This window comes from Exophiala spinifera (genome assembly GCF_000836115.1).
Source record: "Exophiala spinifera strain CBS 89968 unplaced genomic scaffold supercont1.4, whole genome shotgun sequence".
Taxonomy (NCBI): domain Eukaryota; kingdom Fungi; phylum Ascomycota; class Eurotiomycetes; order Chaetothyriales; family Herpotrichiellaceae; genus Exophiala; species Exophiala spinifera.
Window position 1 is genome coordinate 2,820,818 of NW_015622516.1, and position 18,587 is coordinate 2,839,404.

The window sequence follows — 18,587 nt, forward strand, 5'->3', positions numbered from 1 at the left end:
CGCAATGGATGCGGTTCAATGGAAATGATTCAACAGCAATGGCTTAATAAGATGCATCTCTGTGAGCAGGAGGGGAGAACCATTAGACCAACTCTTCCTTACCTGCCTCAACCAAACCACCTAAACGTCACTTCCGCCACACTTGCCGCGTCAAGCTCTCCGCCAACTACCTAACTACCCGCCCAGGACTTACCTAACCTTGGCAAGACGACGGCCTGAAGCCGCCCCTAAGAGTATAAATTATTAGCCCTTGCTGAACTTCCACCGCCCATCGAGAGACTGATGCGATAATCTTCACGAGCGGTCAGCGCCAACAGACCCGACGCTTCCGGAGCTTACTCCCATGGTTTTCATCCTCGTTTCAACCCTGCGACATCATGAAAATCGCTCATCGAGTATTCGTTCTTCTTATTCATCGATGGAGGCCGCGCCAGCCTGCGCCTCATTTTCCAAATCGACCCGTACAGCGTGCTTGATCTCTACCCCAGCAAGATGGTTCCTGATCTGACCATACTTCTGGAATCCTTCCGTTTCTGCAAATTGATAGTGCTGCTCCACGCTGCTCCAGCCCGATATGAGGACGTATTCGCTCTTGAGCTCTCCTTCTAGCAAGGGATCAACCCCCTTGTCTATTCTCCAGCCTCCGACTACCCGGTCAGAGCCTCCAATGAATGCTTCCAGGTTATGTTTATTCGCTTCGAATGTTGCTTCGAAGCTCTCTTTCTCGCCATCAGCGACGAAATGCCGGCCAACTGCAATAACACTTGTGTGCCACGGAAGGGGACGATGACTCTGATCGATGTCCAGGTGAAACATCCATTCAACAGTGACCTGGTCTTTCAGCAGTTCAAGTAACTCCTGGTTTTCTTGACTCGGAATGAAGGTGGTCATATGGAATTCCACAGATGGCCATTCTCCAAAGATGAATATCGTGGCTGGATCTTCAATGCACCGAAAGTAGCGAAATTTTAAGCCGCTGGCTGATTCCATAACTTTTTTGGCTTTCCGCAGATTTGCATTCAATGCTGCTAACGGCCATTCTATTCCTGGGCGGAGTCGGAGAAGTGCAAGCTCGGTGACTGGCATTTTGTCGAATGTGTGATTCTGGTGAGTGCTCAAACGAATGTGAAGCTGCCGAAGATACAGGAGGGAGCAATGGCCCTCTTTGTGCGTTTAAGTTCGTCACGTATTTCTGCCTGGAAGTTTTGAGATGGGGCCAAATTCGCGTACCAGCTGGGGCTAACTTTACATGCAGAGGCTGACCTATGTTGACTTTGAAAGCTCGAGCTGACACTGAGATGCAGGATGTGAAGCATATATTTGATTACGCTGCTTCTACTGATGCCCTGAGAATTCCTTACTTCCGCATCTGTGGACCTGCGAAGACAACCTACGGCGGAGATAATGGCCGGCCTTAGCGATAACCGAAGCCAGGTAACCAAACTGTATAACTGTATATACAGGTCGCACGTCCATCACCCTCCACTGGTTCGGCACTTAGCATTTAAGAAGTCCGATTTTCTTGAGTCTAGGTCTGAATGCAAATGGTTGAGGTGGTCTAGATGCTCGATTCCGGACAAGCGTGAGTGGCACCTGTTGGCCATTGCAAGTTCAAAGTCCTCGACCACAATCTTTTGCTCTCGCTTCGTGAGAAGCAATGCTATCCTGCCGCCCTCTGTGACCTATTGAACATCCGGGCAAACTGAATGATCCAAAATATCGGTCCAAAGCCTCGCGAGCGATCTTGCTCTTGGAGTTCGAGTATCGATCAAGTTGACGGGCAAATTCTGATTCAACACATATATTCCTGTGGCCGAATGAATCTCCTTGACTATAACCGGGGACACTCGAATTTCTAGGTTTGTGATATATGAGCTAATGCTCCCCGGACACAAGTCGTGACAACTCGACGACAGAGGTTACTGGAGGTGAATAGACTTACTCCTTTGACGACCCGTACTCAGCTACAAGTGATGTGGAGTTTGATTGTGGCATGTTGCTGGCTAGAGTTTTATGAGAACTTTGAATCCGAACACACAAGGAGGAATATTCAGCGACCTATTCATGGGCATGAGGGAGTGTTCGCCCTCATAAATAGAAGTCAGGAATTCATGAAACTTCTTCGAGATGGAAATTCACAAAAGACATGCCAACCTACTATGATCAACTCGAAGGTATCAACAAATCTTTAGGACTCAATACCGGACTCAATGCGGCACAGAGGACTTCATAAGTCCTGACCAAACACATTTTCGTATGACTATAGCTACAAGGCTGTAAGGCTCGAAATATCTGGAGGTGGCTTGAAGTCTTCCTAGAAAGCCACCATACTCGATCAGGACTGCAGAACTCCTCGCGGGTTCGCCTTGCGGGCGGATTGATTCTACTATCGAGTTCGGCGAACTCTTTGGCCCACCCAGCTTTGCAGCCTTGGTTATGATGCGAGGCTAATGCAAGGTCATCACCATTGGCTGGCACCACGAATTGGGGAGGACTCAAGAGGACTCAAGAGGACTCAGGAGGTCTTCAGCCGGAAAGATATCAACCCGCCTGACGGCATTGGTGCTCGCGGGGCTGCTGACCACGCATACATTATCAGGCTCACAGTCCACTTTCCCATCTTCCCTCGCCATTTTCTTCTGTCATCGACGTTGGATGAATTCTATCCGCCTGGGAGGCATCCCAGCCGGACAATTACCACCCTTCATCTACTCTCACATAAAGCGCAGGGCCCGCTTCTCAGCGGAGGCGGGCCTTTGCGTTCCAAGGCTACATCGGGCAACAGGGGAGTCGTCTTCTTGACTTTGACCCTTGGCAGCATCAGATCGATTTCGGGATCGAGGCCCTCGATCCGCCTTCTTACGACAATGGATTAGTTCAATCATACCTGCGGACTGGTACTGAAACGACTCTCAGCGACCGAGTCACTCCAGATACTTCAACCCGGCTTCAAGCCTCCGCAGTTAGGGTTGCACGCTCATCCTCAAATACCCTTCTACTCCGACAACTCTTCCCTGAACTCTCCGAGTATTTCGATCAACTTACTCCTTCACTGGGCCATTTATATCTCGACGCCAATAGTGCTGACACACCAGCATCGCTCAACCGTTTCGAGTCACCAAATCCTGGCACATGCGCCTCATGGCCGAATTTCAAATCATCAGAGCACTCCTTTACCGATATGTCAAGCGTACAGCTTCCGTCACCCTGCCATGTGACATGTCAACTTCGACTCGGCCTCGCTGAACCATCCCCTCAGCCGACGCTCCCCCTGTCCAGCGATACGACATCCCCCCGGCAGTCGGTCGCTTCCAGCGATTGTCCAAGGCCATATAGTACATCTGAGAACGTGTCGCCTCCCATGGGCAGGCATCACAAGCGGGGACGACGATACAGGTGTGATTGGCCTGGGTGCCAGTACACAACGAACCTTCCCAAAGATGTCAAAAAGCACTTTGTTACGCATAAAAAGCCAAAAGATGAGCATTGCTACAGGTGCTTCCGACCTGGGTGTGAAAAGCTCTTTGCACGGGCGGACAATCGCAACAGACACAGCCGCGGGTGTAAGTGGCCAGAGTCGGGTGCTGTACGGGCCAAGACTGCTTCTGCGTCTTCTTTTCTTTAAGCGACCATGAACAAGACAATATCATGAAGGGCTACGAAGACAATTCTCACATGAGGTCAGGTGACATTCAATGTCCCCATTTGTCTCATGTGCCTGCAAGGATAAGAGACGCCAAACGGTGTGGTTGTGGCTGTCTTTATATAAAATCTGACCCTAACGACTTTCTCTTATTGTTCTATGAATAATCATGAGGTTTGGTTATCAATACGTTGGGCAATGCCACTTCGGTCACTCATAGTGTGGTCGTTCTCAAGGACTTCTGTATGTCGGGATGGCAGTGGGTGGCGCTGGGGAGCTCGAGTTCGTGGATGTTGGTGATCCTCTAGATGTTCGGAACCCCGAACATCTGCAGCACCACCAACATCCATGAACTCGCGATCCCCGGTGCCACCTACTGCCGCGACACAGAAGGATTCGCTTGTGACACTGTCAGTGATATGGAGAAAGGTAGACGCCCTGGCGTGATTGATGTGTGTTTTTACTGTCAAACCAAGTGCTGGCGAACGCCGGACTGCGGGCCTGCAGCTCTGTGTAGTTGTATGTATGATGGATACGATTCCCAGGTATCTAGGCATTTCAGGTAGAATGATGGGATATGTCTATGTATGTATCTAGGTAAGTATTTTGCAATTTGCTGATTGACTTGTGAAATTGGACAAAATGTATACACTTCTTCTCTCTTCCAAGTAAACATTGGAATGGAGGGTTATAATACACAAACATGATCTCTAGCAGAAAGGGAGCTCGCTCTTCTCTCTCTTTTGCTGTCAAAGTGCTCGACTCGAGGTGCAGGGAGCTCATTGCTACCCCTTTTATTATAAATACTCATGGTAGCATCTTCGAAAACCATGGAGAATGTAAAGACGTCCCATTCATTTTGAGATTGAGATGTCTCGGATCAACTGGTACACTGCCCCGTGATGTTATTCATATACCTAGGATATGTATGTGTCTGACTGGCCAATTCTTGAGATTACTTATGTAGGTATGTGCATTCTTTTTCCAATAGGTGACGACGATTTCTTGTGAAGAGGACGGTAGATGAACGAGGTTACTTCGGCTCCGGCCTCACTGAACCAGGAGTCATCTCATAGTACCACAGGGCATCTTTTGCCTTGGCACAACTGGAGTTTGGCGTTGTCGCGTTCACGGGGATGGAATTTCCATCCTGCGGCCGTCCGACAACGTGGCTGTAGTACCACACCTCACTGACCACTGTCCGCCCGCTGTCGGTGCCGTTCTTGCCGGCGGCGGTCGTGTTGTACCGCGGACCGCTGCAGCCGATGTAGGGTGTCGCGCCGTACTTCTTGGCCAGCTGGCTCTGGATGTCAGCCAGCGTGTACTGGGTGCTGTTGCTGGGGGTGATCTTGGCCGAGGCCAGCCAGTCGTACGTCGGGAGGCGTCTGTAGAATTTGATGGCGGTCTCGAAAAAGTCAACCACTTCCTCGTGCTGCCTGTACTCGGGCCCGTAGCAGGGGACGTCAAAGGTCGAATAGCACGTGGCGTGCTTGGAGAACTCGTGGGCCCAGAAGTCCGAGTTCGGGGCACCCTGGTTGATCCAGTACGTGTTCATCCACGCGAGCAGGTCGTCTTTGCCGAACGGCGCGAGGAAAGTGTCGATGCTGGGCCCCTTGTACGCGGGCACGGCGGTGCCGTTGCGCAGGCCGTTGGTCGTGTTGGGCGACGGCGTCGGGTCGTATTGCCGGCTCAGGTCGCAGTACTGGGTGTAGCTTCCGTTGCAGAAGTCGGGCCACAGGCCGTGCAGTGTCCAGGTGTTTTTGGGCAGGAGTTGGCCTTTGGCTTCGAGTCCCGTGAACGTCGACCAAAATTGAGTTGAGAGCAAGAGGCCCCCGTACGTCTCGGTACAGCATGAGTCCACGGTCAAAGGGTTGGCGGCGGCCGAACATGAGAGTATGGATGGTTCTATAATAATGGGTGGTGAGGTGTTAGGGTGGAGAATAGAATCGAGATGAAGGATCCATCGATAGACGGACATCTATCTGCTTGCATCTGGGGGCCACAGCAATAGCAGGGATTTATTAGGTCTTACCTAGTACACAGGTGTGGTTGAGTTTGGATTCGTTGTAGAGAGAGGCTTGAGTGACCGAGGTCAGTAGGGCAGCGGCCAGAGCCGCATGCTTGAAAGCCATGGTGATCTTGAGGGATTGTTTCAGATATTAAAAGAACCGAGCAGAGAGATCTCACCGTGCAGCTCAAGATGCGAAGATACGCAGATTGGGACATGTCAACGAATATATATAGCTATCGCTTACCTTGCAGCTTCCGGAGCTTTTGCAGATCCAGGCCCTTCTCGGAAACACCGTCTCTTCAAGACTCATCAGTGATCACACGGAAGAAGCACTAGAAATCTCATCGACCATGGCTAATGTGGGGAGTCACGCAAAGCGAGTCAATCGGATGCCCAGCATGACGGTGCATTTTCCTGGAAAGGCGTTGATAGTCCGGGTGCGCGGTCAAAGACAAGTCCACGAAATACTTGATATACTGTAGCTCGCAAGAGTAGGGCAGCCAGGGTTGCAGTGAAGATGAAGTCAGTCTCGTATCTCCACGACTCGTGCTGAAGTGATTGGAGAGAGAGAAGCGAGATAGCGAAAAGACGCATCATTAGTGGACGGCGAACTGGGACACTACGATCGAGGCATCTTTTTTTTGTGGGTTTTGCATGCCAGCTACTAAAGATATGGGGGATGTAGAACGGATCTCGCCGGCCCTGCAGAGGACAAGGTTTATTACTCAAGGGGCCAAAAGTGCCCAAATCAGCATCCCTCTATTACAAGCGCCATGGGAGAACAATTCTTCAATTGACGAAAACGAGTTCCGCCATAGTCTGCTCAAAATACAATTTGACCGCAAGCAAATCAGGCATCAGGCCGATAGTCGGTCTGTCCCAAAATCTCCTGCCCTTGAGCTAGATTGGGAGTGCCCGTCGTAGCCTGCTGGGCCGTTGCTCGACTGCTGGCCGCATTGAGCCTCTCATCCAGCGCCTTTAGTGCTAGCGCCCGTCTTCGCTCTGCTTCTTCGCGTTTGCTCATCCCACGCACCCCGCGGCTTTGTCTGCTGAAGCTGGGTAGACCAGCCTCGCCTCGGGCGGCTGCCTGCTCATTTCCCGTCGCGATATCTTCATCGGAGAATGGTGTACATAGCTTGAGACTGCAGAGGAGAGAAAATATTCGATTGCAAAGTGCCGCGATGGGAGGTTGCACAACGTCGGGGAAGAACGTTGCGAATGCAAACGTCTCGCTGGCATCTCCTCTCAGACCACCAGTCTCGGGACTCGTAGATGACAGATTGGGCTGCCACTTGTAGAACCGCAGATACGTCCAAGTCGTGATCAGTCCATACCAGGAGAGGATCAGTGCAGTATCCGTCCCGAGGATAAGACCTGATATCGTGTTGACGCCCAGGAATACCGTAGGGAAGTGCTTGACCCTCATTTTGATCATGCCTTTATAGATGCTGACAGTGTGCTCCGGCACCAACTGCTTGAAAGCGACTAGAAAGGCGGCTTGCAAGGTGATTCCACCATTGAGAGGAGTCAGGGCTCTGTCGGAGCTACCTGTAACAGAAGCCCATAGGAGGTAGGTCGGAGCCGCGAGGAGGTATGGTATGATTGAAGCGAGCAAGATGACATAAACGAAGCCCTTTGTGCCCCAGGCTCTTTCTAGGTATTTCCCTCCAAAGAACAAGGTGCCTCCTTGTAAAATCAACGTGAAAACGTTCTGTTCGACGAATGCTGCGCTCAGGAACGTCCAGGGGTACCTTATACATTGCGATGGGACGAGAGCAAGATAGGGAACGACGCGTCGGGATGCAGTGTCTTCGTCTCCAGTGGTGGGATCAAGGCTCGCTTGCAGCAAACGCCATCGCGCGATGTTGTAGAGAAGGCTCAACGCAACAGTAGCTGCGAGGAGGGCGCGAGTGACGGGTGGAAGATTGGCTCTGAAGGGCATTTCACGGACAAGTCAAAGATGAGCATAGCCCGAGATAATGCTGGAGTGGTGACAAGGAAGTATGAACAGTCGAAGTTGATCGTGCAGTTGAAAAAAGAGATGTGGTGTATGTCTGTTTGGCGAGTCTGTCGCCTGCACAACGCAGAGATTCGGGGCGAATTACTAGTATGGGCCCGTATACCAGTGCTGTAAGTACCTTACAAGTAACGGATACGGATCACGACTTCCACAGCAGAGCCAATTGCAGGCACAATGAGGCTGCCGAAGCTGCCTAACTACAGTACAGTAGGTTCCTACAGGCTGGAGTTACGGATCCAGTACAGGAGGCCAATTTGCTGTCATTGTCATCAATCCTAAAACGACAATGGTGACTACTTTGTTCTACAACTTGATCAGACATTACGCCTCGACGAGGAGCTTCAAACGGTGGCGTACTGTCCGGGTAAGTTTTTGGGTGCGATTTCAGGGCACAAGGTGGAAGCTTATTAGGCGTGGGAAGGGCCTAGTGAGCCTACAGGAGCAGCTAAACAGGGTTTAGTTCCAAGCCTGTGAAAATCCTCTGCTGGGGGGAACTGGACGCTAGAGGTACCTAGACTCACCTGTGAGGCCGTGACTGGCCAAGTAGCCCTGGCTTTGGCCTACGCAAGATGCCTACCGTACCTTTACTTGCATGTACCTTAACCTACCTGTAGTTAGTGAGCCCTCCATGGGCCATCGGGCTCACTAGGCTTGGCTGTTTTGGCACACGAAACGCCTCCACCAAATGTTCCCGCTATCGACCCATCGGTGCATTCCCTCTTCTTGACTTGTTACCACTCTAGTCGAATTTGTTTTCAGACGCTGTTCATCTCGAATCCAATCCAATTACCAACTACAGGGTCTGGTATCGATTGATCACCTCGCCGTCATCGCATCGCATCGTAAGCCTGTCGAAGATCTTGACATTCATCACTTCAAGACATCCCCGTGTTTTCGTCCGTCGTACAGCTCGCGCCATTGCAAACCCCATCTTTTTGCATCTGGATCCAATCTTCCGCGCGTGCTGTTGACCAGGAGGAAGCTCGTCTTTGGCATCTCGCAGGGCGACTCTACTTGGCCATTTCTTCGGCTTGAGATCGCATTCCAGTCCGGCCCTAGAAACGCGCCTGTTCCTCAGAGTACGACATCTCTTCGATTAAACCGCATCAAGCCACCGGGCCAGCGCGAAACAAACCCTTCTGGGCTTGTCTCCCTACGCGGTATGTCGGCATGGAGACCGACAGCGCTTCGACTTTCAATGCAAAGCCGCCCCCATTGAATTCCGATCAGTTAAACTATCTCATATGGAGGTGCGCAACCCATTTTTCGGGTGATTTGAGGTGCTGACTGGAATTTGCAGGTATCTTCAAGAATCCGGTAGGCTCCCGAGCCGCTGTGGTCCACATTTTCTCTCTTCTGACGCATCTCTGTAGGCTATGCCGACGCCGCTGTCAAACTACAGCGCGATTGGAAAGTTGACGCAGAGAACCTCTCGTTCGCAAAGAACATCAAAGGCCATGCCCTTGTTCATTTGGTCCAAAAGGGACTTCGGTACCACCACCTGTCACTGACCATCGATGAGGTATTCCCACCCATGACCTGGGCCATGCATGTGCTGGGCGCTAATCCCAGTTCAGAATGGCCGACCCTCGAAACAACTCAACCCGACCATGTTTTTCTTTGGCCCAGAAAGCAACGAGCCACCGCCAGAGCTACGTGAGGAGTCGATACCAGCCCCATCACCCGCCCCGTCAAGTAGTACCGCTCGGAAAGGAGGGCGAGAAAGTGTCCCCAATGGCCTTACTGAAAATGTAGCTCACTCGGCACCAAAGCGAAGCCGAAAGCCAGCACCCGGCTCGGAGCGCAATGGAAGCGTTGCGCGCAAACCTTCTGGAACTACTCAACCGACTGGACCAGATGTTGACATGGTGAATGGTCATCCAGCCTCAATTGCTGATGCCAGGTCGCCGTCAGCTACCGAAGGGGGCCCCGACGAGAGTGGCACTCTGGCCAATGGTGATCGAATGGAACTGGACGAGGAGTCATTGATCGCGGACAATCAACACCATGATGCCAACACCGAACCTGTAGCGCCGCTTATACATACGCTGACCAACGGAGCGAGCATAGGAGTCCAAGTTGCACCTGCCAAAGTAGCAAATCTAACGCCATCAACCACCTATCTCTCAACGCAGGAAAATGGGTCTATGGCGATCACGAAACCCTTGACGAGAGTGGCTTGGCGGGCAGCAGACAGCAACGTGATGACCGCTATCGGAGATGACTTTTGTGGCATCTGGAACCTGAGCAATCCTCCTTTCGGGCCCAAGCACCAACCTCCCTTTCAAGAGCTCATGGAATCGTCAGATTCAACCATCGTCAGCGCTGTTGCGTGGGAGCCAAACGGAGAGATGCTCGCGATCGCAACGTACAGTAACCAAGCAGGCCAGATACACCTGTTTGATGGACAAGAGCTTGCTCTTATGGAGACCTTACCAGCCTCACAACGGGCCATCACCTCACTGCGGTGGCAAAGCCAGGGTTTACGTCTACTCGGAATTGCACCGTACGAATCAGAGTCCTCGGACTCACCACAGCACGCTGGCTCCTCAATCTTGCTCTGGGATCTGTCCCGATCTCCCAACTTTACTGGGCCCTTGTCAGTATCGGTGCCAGAAGTACTCGTCGATATGGATTGCGCATTGCTCGACGGTAATGGTGTCGTATGCGCAACAGGCCAGCGCGCAGTATATCTTTGTCACGCCTTTACGGATCTGGTGCTGCAACAGAAGTGGAGCTCGGATGCTGCTGAGAACGAGTCATGGACGTTTGTCAGATGCGCCTGGCATGAATCTTCGGTAGCGACGCTGGTAGCCGCCTCTGCCGAGACGGGATCTATATGGCTGCCGGTCCAGAATCTAATCAAGAAAAGTGCGCACGAGGCAGCCATCACAGGTCTAGAGATTCGACCTCGACTAGGCAGTGCCACCCCGTCCTTGAAACAAGATTTTGCCACTTCATCCATGGACGGCACCATCAAGGTGTGGAGGTGGGACCAAGAAAGCAACTATATCATGTCAATCTGCAAGCTCATCATAGGCTATGCTTCGCCTGTTATGGCATTGTCCTATTCTCCGGATGGTTTCTGCCTGGCGGGCGCAAGTTATGATACGATTCGCATCTGGAATGCCGAACATGCATACAATCACATGGCAACGTGGAAAGGAGAAGCAGAAACATGGGGTGGCGGTCGACTTAGAGACGACGACATGGTCAGCCTTGGTGGTGCCTCGAGTATTAATGGCGAAACAATTCAGGCCAACACTGACCATTCGTTGAGTTGGGACGTTGACAGCAAAAAGCTTGCATTCGGACTTGGTGCTCAGGTGAGGCTCTATCCGATCTGTTTTATCCCAAGATCCAGTTCTGACACTCCCAGGTTGCTGTTATAAACTTCCAACGTTGAGCTCTTGAGTTCTTGAGTAGCCCACCTATCTTGTCAGACTCCAAGTGAAAATCCTTCGGCCCCTCCACAGCACTTTCGCGAACAAACTAGGCCTTATAAATGCCTTTCGGGGATAATCAGCCCCGTAAGACCGGAAGTGGACGTGTAATGAGGTGGATATGACATTATGCCTGGCATTCACCCAGTACGATGTCTGTCTGGACCAGACTTACGTTCATTAATCATGACGCAGGTGCACTCTCAAAATCACCCCATTCATCATCACTGAAGTCGAAATTGCTCTTCCCTGCTTTGCGTGGTGAAGGATTTGAGTGCTTCAACGCTCTCAGCTCTTCTTCGACATCTCGGAACCCCCGCAGCCAGGCAGTAACACCCTCGTGTAATGCCTTCGCGTCCGGCATGCCATCCTGGCCAATTCTTGGTGAGGGTTCAGGGGTTTCGTCAACATAATATCGACCACGAAATCGGCCGCGACCTCTTGTCACAACTCGTCGCGCACTGTGAGTGGGGGTTGGAGAAGCATTAATCCATCCTTCCAAGCCAGAAACTGCGCTCGACATAGCATTGACAGCCACCTCTTTCTTCGCCGATTCTGTGTGAGCGTGGTTGAGCTCTGAATGCATGCGGTCATTTTGTTGCCTCAGAAGGTGATTTTCGTGCTGCAGTATGGCCATGTTCTCTGCATGCTCTCGCAATTGCTTCTCCTGGTCCAGGCATCGCTGCGCAACTGCCTCCAGCTTCTGGACAGTGAGTTGATGCAAATGTCTCTGCTCTTGGTGGCGCATACGCATGGCTTCGACGGTAGCGGCTAGGCTCGTTCGAACCGCATCAAGATCTTGTTCCGAGGCAGTTTGGCGATCTTCTTCTATTGGTATTCCTGACTGCGGAGTGCTTGTTTCAGAGTCATCTGCGCCAGACAGATCATCCTCTAGAACCAGCTCGATATCTCGCATTGCTTGCTCAAGTTTCCTCTTTTGTTCACCACGGATCCCACCATCCTGTTCATGGGCCCAAATTTCCGATACAAGGCCATTGAGACGCGTCGCCAGATCAGGATGAGACGAAGTTTCAGACAGCTTTTCAGATGGGAGGGATTTGTCGGTTGGGCCAGGAGTGTTGGCGCCCACGCTGATGGCAGAATCTGCGAAGAGTGAGTTACTAGTCCACGCCGAACTTGGACGAGTCGGGGAGATAGGCGTGGTGGGCTCCATAGACAAATAGAATTAGCAATATGTAAGTAAAAGAAGTATTAGCATCCGCACCATATGCGAACCATTCAGTCAGCAAGTGCACGCGAAGGATAAGGTGAACATCTGAGAGGAGGGTAGTTGCCTTGAAGACGAGAGGCATGCGGATGGAGAATGCCTGCGGTTTAAACATGTGGCTGGTGCTCGTGTCACAGCCATAATCACGTGATGCGCAGTCGAAAGCGGAGAAATTACCTGTGGAGCAAGGCTAGCGAGTAAGGCTAGCTACCGCATGCATTTTGTTAGAACTTCCTCCCTCCACTTAATACAGTACTAGCCTTGTGGTGAGTCAAAATACGTCTGCTCGGGCTGACACAGGTTGATTCGCTTGTATTCTGCTCACCAGTGTTCGCTCTCGGCCCTCAATAGGTCCCAATGGCCAGATGGTGAGATTCAGTCGCTCTGGCATATTGTGAACCTCCAAATCTCGCATACAATACTGTCGCTTCCCCGAAAACATGGTATTCATATGTTCCCATTTCAGCCATGGCTATGCCTTTACCTGACCCTTCACAGGTGCAAATTCAACCCTCCCTGGACGAGGTGTCCTCTATCCTCGCAAAGTCAAAGGAGTCACGATATCCGCCGAACCTCGTTCCTCTCTGCGCACAGATACCTGCCGACCTTTTCACGCCCACGCAAGCCTATCTCAAAGTAGCGGACGGCTCACAACTTTCCTTTCTCTACGAGAGTGCTGCGACGACTGGGACCATAGGGCGGTACAGTTTTGTAGGGGCCAACCCATTGAAAGTTCTGAAGAGCGGTCCCGGGCATGGCCCAGAGGAGGACCCCTTGCCGCGCCTCGAGAAAGAATTGGCACAATATCGGGTAGCAAGCGTACCATCTCTACGTCTGCCTCCGCTGACAGGAGGTGTGATTGGATATGTTGGCTACGACTGCGTTCGCTATTTCGAGCCCAAGACTGCACGACCAATGAAAGACGTCCTAAAACTGCCCGAGAGCTTCTTCATGCTATACGACACCATTGTCGCGTTTGACCACTTCTTCAACGTCTGCAAAGTCATCACGTACCTCCGCGTGCCTTCTTCAGGGTCGCCCGAAGATTTAGCCACCGCTTACGACAAGGCCTCTGAAATTCTGCGCAATACAGTCTCCAAACTGCAGGCCGAACACATACCTCTTCCTTACCAACCTCCGATTGCGGAGAATCAGCCCTCGAAATCGAACTTTGGTAAAGACGGATACGAAGCACATGTCACTCGTCTGAAGACGCATATTTGCAAGGGAGACATAATTCAAGCGGTCCCCTCGCACCGGATTGCTCGACCGACCACATTGCATCCCTTCAACATATATCGCCATCTTCGAACAGTCAATCCGTCCCCCTATCTATTTTATATCGATTGCGAGGATTTCAGCATCGTCGGCGCCTCACCAGAATTGTTGGTCAAAGAAGAAGCAGGTCGAATCATTACACATCCAATTGCAGGCACAGTGAAGAGAGGCCAGGATCCGGAGGAAGACGATCTACTGGCCGAAGAGCTCCGCAGCAGCCTGAAGGATCGAGCCGAGCATGTCATGCTGGTTGATTTGGCCAGAAACGATGTCAATCGTGTGTGCGATCCTTTGTCTACGCGAGTTGATCGATTGATGACGGTGGAACGCTTTAGCCACGTTCAGCATCTTGTAAGTCAGGTCTCGGGCATTTTACGACCGGGGGAGAACAGATTTACGGCATTTCGAAGCATTTTCCCTGCTGGAACGGTGTCTGGGGCGCCAAAAGTTAAGGCAATGGAGCTTATCGCGGAACTCGAGGGCGAAAAGAGAGGAGTCTACGCCGGGGCGGTCGGCTACTTTGGGTTTTCCAGGACTGCAATGGATGGATCTAAGATTGAGGATGAGGGCGCCGTGGACACATGTATCGCCTTGCGCACAATGGTCGTTAAAGACGGAGTGGCGTATCTGCAGTCGGGAGGTGGAATTGTTTTTGACAGCGTGGAGGAAGACGAATGGATAGAAACCATGAATAAGTCGCGGGCTAACATCAGAACACTCGAGGAGGCAGAGAAGAAGTATCTGGCACTGGAAAACGCCAACGGCGCTGCTTGACAGTCATATCCTGTAGATATTAGAGACAATGGCAAACAGCCTGCATCACCAATGACAACGGGATTTCTACGTGGAGTGGAGGAGACTGTCCTACTGAGGTACCAGGGTTCATGGTCGTACAATACTCGTACCAGGACAGTCTTCCGGAGTGAAAATCTTGAACTAGTACCTCTGCGGTCTAGCGTTTATTGTCTTGGCGACGGTCCGCACTTTCAATTTTCTGAAGCGTTTCGTGCCTGCGAAAGTCATCAATCCCAACTAATCTTTCGACACCCTCTCAACCGCTGACATCCTGTCGAGACTCTGCACCAGTCTTGACAGCCCTTCTCAGCACCGACAGAAAAGATGAAGTTGAACGTCTCCTACCCGGCCAACGGGTCGCAGAAGCTCATCGAGGTCGAAGATGAGCGCAAGCTTCGTGTTTTCATGGACAAGCGCATGGGCAACGAAGTCCCAGCTGACAGCCTTGGTGATGAGTGGAAGGGATACGTATGGCTTCCTAGGCTGTGTCAAAAGGACAACAAGAACGCAAATGCTGATGGCTTTCTGTTAGATCGTCCGCATCACTGGCGGCAATGACAAGCAAGGCTTTCCCATGAAGCAGGGTGTGGTACGTACACTACCTACACCCCCCTGTGGCTGAAAGCGCCAGCAAATCGACCATGAACTATTCTTGCTGAGACTTGTCTACTGTAGATGCTTCCTACCCGTGTCCGACTTCTCCTCTCCGAAGGCCACTCCTGCTACCGACCTCGCCGAACTGGTGAACGCAAGCGCAAGTCAGTCCGTGGCTGCATTGTCGCTCAAGACCTGTCTGTCCTGGCTTTGTCTATCGTCAAGCAAGGCGAGGGCGAGATCCCAGGTCTCACCGACGTTGTCAACCCTAAGCGATTGGGACCCAAACGTGCCACCAAGATCCGACGATTCTTTGGTTTGAGCAAACAAGACGATGTCCGGTATGACCACACCTCGTCGCATTGAGTACTGGCTACAGAGCAATATTCTAACATAATTCCTAGCAAATTTGTCATCCGTCGAGAAGTCATCCCCAAGAAGGAGGGCGCCAAGCCATACACCAAGGCCCCCAAGATCCAGAGACTCGTTACACCTCAACGCATGCAACACAAGAGACACCGAATCGCCCTGAAGAGAAGACGTGCCGAGGCGTCCAAGGATGCTGCCAACGAGTATGCTCAACTCCTTGCCAAGCGTGTGCATGAGGAACGTGAGAAGAGAACCGAGCTCCGAAAGCGACGCGCTTCCTCCATGAGAAAGTAAATGTGGTTGACGGATTTCACACGCACCCGCGACATGTAAAGCTGTGACGATGAACACAGTGTTCTAGACGCAAGACAACCGCAAGACAGGTCACGGGGCAACTGATGTTGCTCTGAGAATAGTGGGCAAGGGAGCGTGCAGATATGAACCACTTATCGAGCCTGCATGGTTCACATGGCGTTGCGGCTGGACAATGGCAGGAATTTGCACCGTGCAGCTGTGTCACGACGCCATTCGATAGCATCGAGCAAACACTCGGCGTTCTGCGCCTTGCAGGGGTGCCAAAAGAGTTAGCAAGACACAAAAATCATACCACTTTTGCTAAATTGGGCGATTTCAGCCTTTCTTTGAGTCCTTTATTGTATATCGTTGATGCCGCCAACCTCATCTAGGTAAACATCTCGTCCATATTTTTTCCGCTCTCACCTACCTAGGCCAAGACTCGAACCAGAGACTGGCCAGCGCGGCTCGTAGCCAGTGAAAAGCTCCGCAGAATTTTGTTGCCCTCCCCGAGGTGCCAGACATCAGCACTCGGTCCGCGCGCGGGGCCCATGATCCGTCATAACCAATTTTTTGATCTACAGACTTTATGACCGGCAACGATTTTCTGTCCTTTCTTTCCCATGGCAGACCCTCTTCGATAACGACTTCTTCCCTCGGCTCCTCAGCTATGGCGTCCAATTCAATCAAGCTGTTGACTGGCAACAGTCATCCTGAGCTAGCAAAGGCGGTGGCCAAGAGGTATGTTTGCCTTTGCTTCCGGATCTCCTGCCGGGTCAACATGTGGAACAAGTTCCCTGACTTTGTTCGGCGACCAGGCTGGGTATCGAGCTTACCAAGATCATGGTCCTACAATACTCGAACCAGGAGACGAGCGTAACAATCGGTGAATCGGTCCGAGATGAAGATGGTAAGCATATCCCAACCCGTCTTCTACAGACCGTCCTTGATCCAGTGACGCCGTAGTGCATAGTCTGACACATTGGTACCTTTTAGTATTCATTCTTCAATCGACGCGACCAAACGATATCAACGACGGCCTGATGGAGCTCCTCATCATCTGTAATGCCTGCAAGACGGCCTCGGCGCGACGGGTCACTGCGATCCTGCCCAATTTTCCATATGCTCGGCAAGACAAAAAAGACAAGTCGCGAGCCCCAATTACCGCAAAGTTGATGGCGAACATGCTCCAGACAGCAGGTTGTAACCATATCATCACAATGGATCTGCATGCGTCCCAGATACAAGGCTTTTTCAATGTTCCAGTGGACAACCTCTACGCGGAGCCCAATTCTACCAAGTGGGTGAGGGAGAACCTCATGCATGCGACTGAAGACAACGCCCATATCAACGGCGCAAAGGAAGACTGCGTTATAGTCAGTCCCGATGCCGGTGGTGCGAAGAGGGCCACGTCCATTGCAGACAAGCTGGATCTTCCCTTTGCTTTGATCCACAAGGAACGTTCTCGCCCCAACGAGGTGAGCCGCATGACGCTCGTGGGTAACGTCAGCGGTAAGATTGCAATTTTGGTTGACGACATGGCCGATACTTGCGGGACTCTTGCCAAAGCCGCAGACACTCTAATAAAACATGGTGCACGAGATGTGGTTGCTCTAGTCACTCACGGAATCCTATCTGGCAAAGCGGTCGAGATTCTTCAAACCTCTCAACTCTCAAGACTCGTCATCACGAACACCGTTCCCGTGCCAGAGGAAAAGGTCGAAGCGCTCAAGGTTGAAGATGGACAAAAAGGGTGCAGGCTTGAGTTCATCGATATTGCTCCTGTTCTGGCCGAGGCGATTCGACGAACCCACAACGGCGAAAGTGTCAGCTATCTATTCAGTCACCCTGTGTCATAGCCTGCCGCCGCTGCGTTATCCACATCACCAATCACACGTCGCTGAAATGCCGTGTCTCGGAGTCAACCTGAGAGACGCTCGCAGAGTCGTGTGCCTCCGTTATCGATCAGAGCGACATATGTATCACGGCAATAGCATTCAGTGACAGCAAAGGCGCACGCAGGCAATCTAGCCATGGACCTTCTCACCTTGTTGTTAGACTCAAGTGCCTATGGAACTATGAGATACCAGTGAACAATCTATGGAGCGGATTGATTGAGAATGTACTGTCACATGGCTCAGGTATTGTTCACCTGTTTTTGGGCGCGAGCTGGGGAACAAGAATGGTTGCCTTATGGAAGCTTCAGTACCAGACAGTGCCCAGAGCCTGTAACATATTTAAATTCCCCGCCAGTATGTGGATGCGGTGGCAGGGTTAGCCTTGCTATGCGTCCGTGGAAGTGGAAGAAGGTTCACGTAGTTACATTTGCATAGCGAGTCCTGCAGGAACAGGTTGCAGTCTTACTTGATGGAGTAAGCGCTCTTGGAAAGAGATCAGGTATGCTCCCGGTGCAAATATCTCGCAGTATATAAGAGGTACCCAGGGCAGCTAAAGCCCGTTCTTCTCTTCTTTGGCCAATGTACTCTGTAACACATCTTTTGTTTCTCGATTTCCTTTCCCTCCTTTCCTGTCTTTTGGGTCCTGCTATTGTTTGGTTCGCTTGCCTGGAACATTTCGAGCATCCTCATACAATACCTCATATTTCGGTTCCGACGGCGACGACACCGCGAACACGACTGTTCTCCCTCTGACTTTGGCTGAGGCAGTCCCTTCCAGGCCGCTCTTGTTTTCCTGGACGTAGGACATTTGACTGAAGCTTTACGATACCCGGTATCGGATATACTCGTCACATACCGGATCAATAATCCATTCGGCTGAGGACCCCTGCCGACGTGTCCAATCACAGTGTGGCGTTTCTACGGAATCATTTTCCGCTGGGCTGTAAATGGCATGTTTGCGCTGAGAGGCAAATTCGACGATCTCGAACCTTCAGCAGAACTGTATTCGAATTC

The 18,587-nt window shown here is 51.6% G+C and overlaps 8 protein-coding genes across 8 annotated transcripts; 4 read left to right on the top strand and 4 right to left on the bottom strand.

Moving 5' to 3' along the window:
• Positions 1-408: 408 nt before the first annotated feature.
• Positions 409-1,086, bottom strand: PV08_06229 (uncharacterized protein; the record flags this gene model as incomplete). The annotated part of the gene is made up of 1 exon (XM_016380567.1): positions 409-1,086. The coding sequence occupies one exon, from the start codon at positions 1,084-1,086 to the stop codon at positions 409-411; it is 678 nt and encodes a 225-aa protein (XP_016236394.1).
• A 3,590-nt stretch (positions 1,087-4,676) lies between these two features.
• Positions 4,677-5,775, bottom strand: PV08_06230 (uncharacterized protein; the record flags this gene model as incomplete). Its single annotated transcript, XM_016380568.1, has 2 exons — positions 4,677-5,548; positions 5,676-5,775. 2 exons carry the CDS (start codon positions 5,773-5,775, stop codon positions 4,677-4,679), a joined length of 972 nt encoding a protein of 323 aa, XP_016236395.1.
• Positions 5,776-6,504: 729 nt separating this feature from the next.
• PV08_06231 (uncharacterized protein) lies at positions 6,505-7,596 on the bottom strand (the record flags this gene model as incomplete). Its single annotated transcript, XM_016380569.1, has 1 exon — positions 6,505-7,596. One exon carries the CDS (start codon positions 7,594-7,596, stop codon positions 6,505-6,507), a length of 1,092 nt encoding a protein of 363 aa, XP_016236396.1.
• A 1,248-nt stretch (positions 7,597-8,844) lies between these two features.
• On the top strand, positions 8,845-11,066 carry PV08_06232 (uncharacterized protein; the record flags this gene model as incomplete). Its single annotated transcript, XM_016380570.1, has 4 exons — positions 8,845-8,924; positions 8,975-8,991; positions 9,048-9,196; positions 9,252-11,066. 4 exons carry the CDS (start codon positions 8,845-8,847, stop codon positions 11,064-11,066), a joined length of 2,061 nt encoding a protein of 686 aa, XP_016236397.1.
• A 235-nt stretch (positions 11,067-11,301) lies between these two features.
• Positions 11,302-12,430, bottom strand: PV08_06233 (uncharacterized protein; the record flags this gene model as incomplete). The annotated part of the gene is made up of 2 exons (XM_016380571.1): positions 11,302-12,221; positions 12,343-12,430. The coding sequence occupies 2 exons, from the start codon at positions 12,428-12,430 to the stop codon at positions 11,302-11,304; spliced, it is 1,008 nt and encodes a 335-aa protein (XP_016236398.1).
• Positions 12,431-12,813: 383 nt separating this feature from the next.
• Positions 12,814-14,397, top strand: PV08_06234 (anthranilate synthase component I; the record flags this gene model as incomplete). The annotated part of the gene is made up of 1 exon (XM_016380572.1): positions 12,814-14,397. One exon carries the CDS (start codon positions 12,814-12,816, stop codon positions 14,395-14,397), a length of 1,584 nt encoding a protein of 527 aa, XP_016236399.1.
• A 345-nt stretch (positions 14,398-14,742) lies between these two features.
• On the top strand, positions 14,743-15,675 carry PV08_06235 (40S ribosomal protein S6-B; the record flags this gene model as incomplete). Its single annotated transcript, XM_016380573.1, has 4 exons — positions 14,743-14,886; positions 14,951-15,007; positions 15,094-15,353; positions 15,417-15,675. 4 exons carry the CDS (start codon positions 14,743-14,745, stop codon positions 15,673-15,675), a joined length of 720 nt encoding a protein of 239 aa, XP_016236400.1.
• Positions 15,676-16,345: 670 nt separating this feature from the next.
• Positions 16,346-17,534, top strand: PV08_06236 (uncharacterized protein; the record flags this gene model as incomplete). Its single annotated transcript, XM_016380574.1, has 3 exons — positions 16,346-16,416; positions 16,494-16,585; positions 16,672-17,534. The coding sequence occupies 3 exons, from the start codon at positions 16,346-16,348 to the stop codon at positions 17,532-17,534; spliced, it is 1,026 nt and encodes a 341-aa protein (XP_016236401.1).
• Between the last annotated feature and the right edge of the window lie 1,053 nt (positions 17,535-18,587).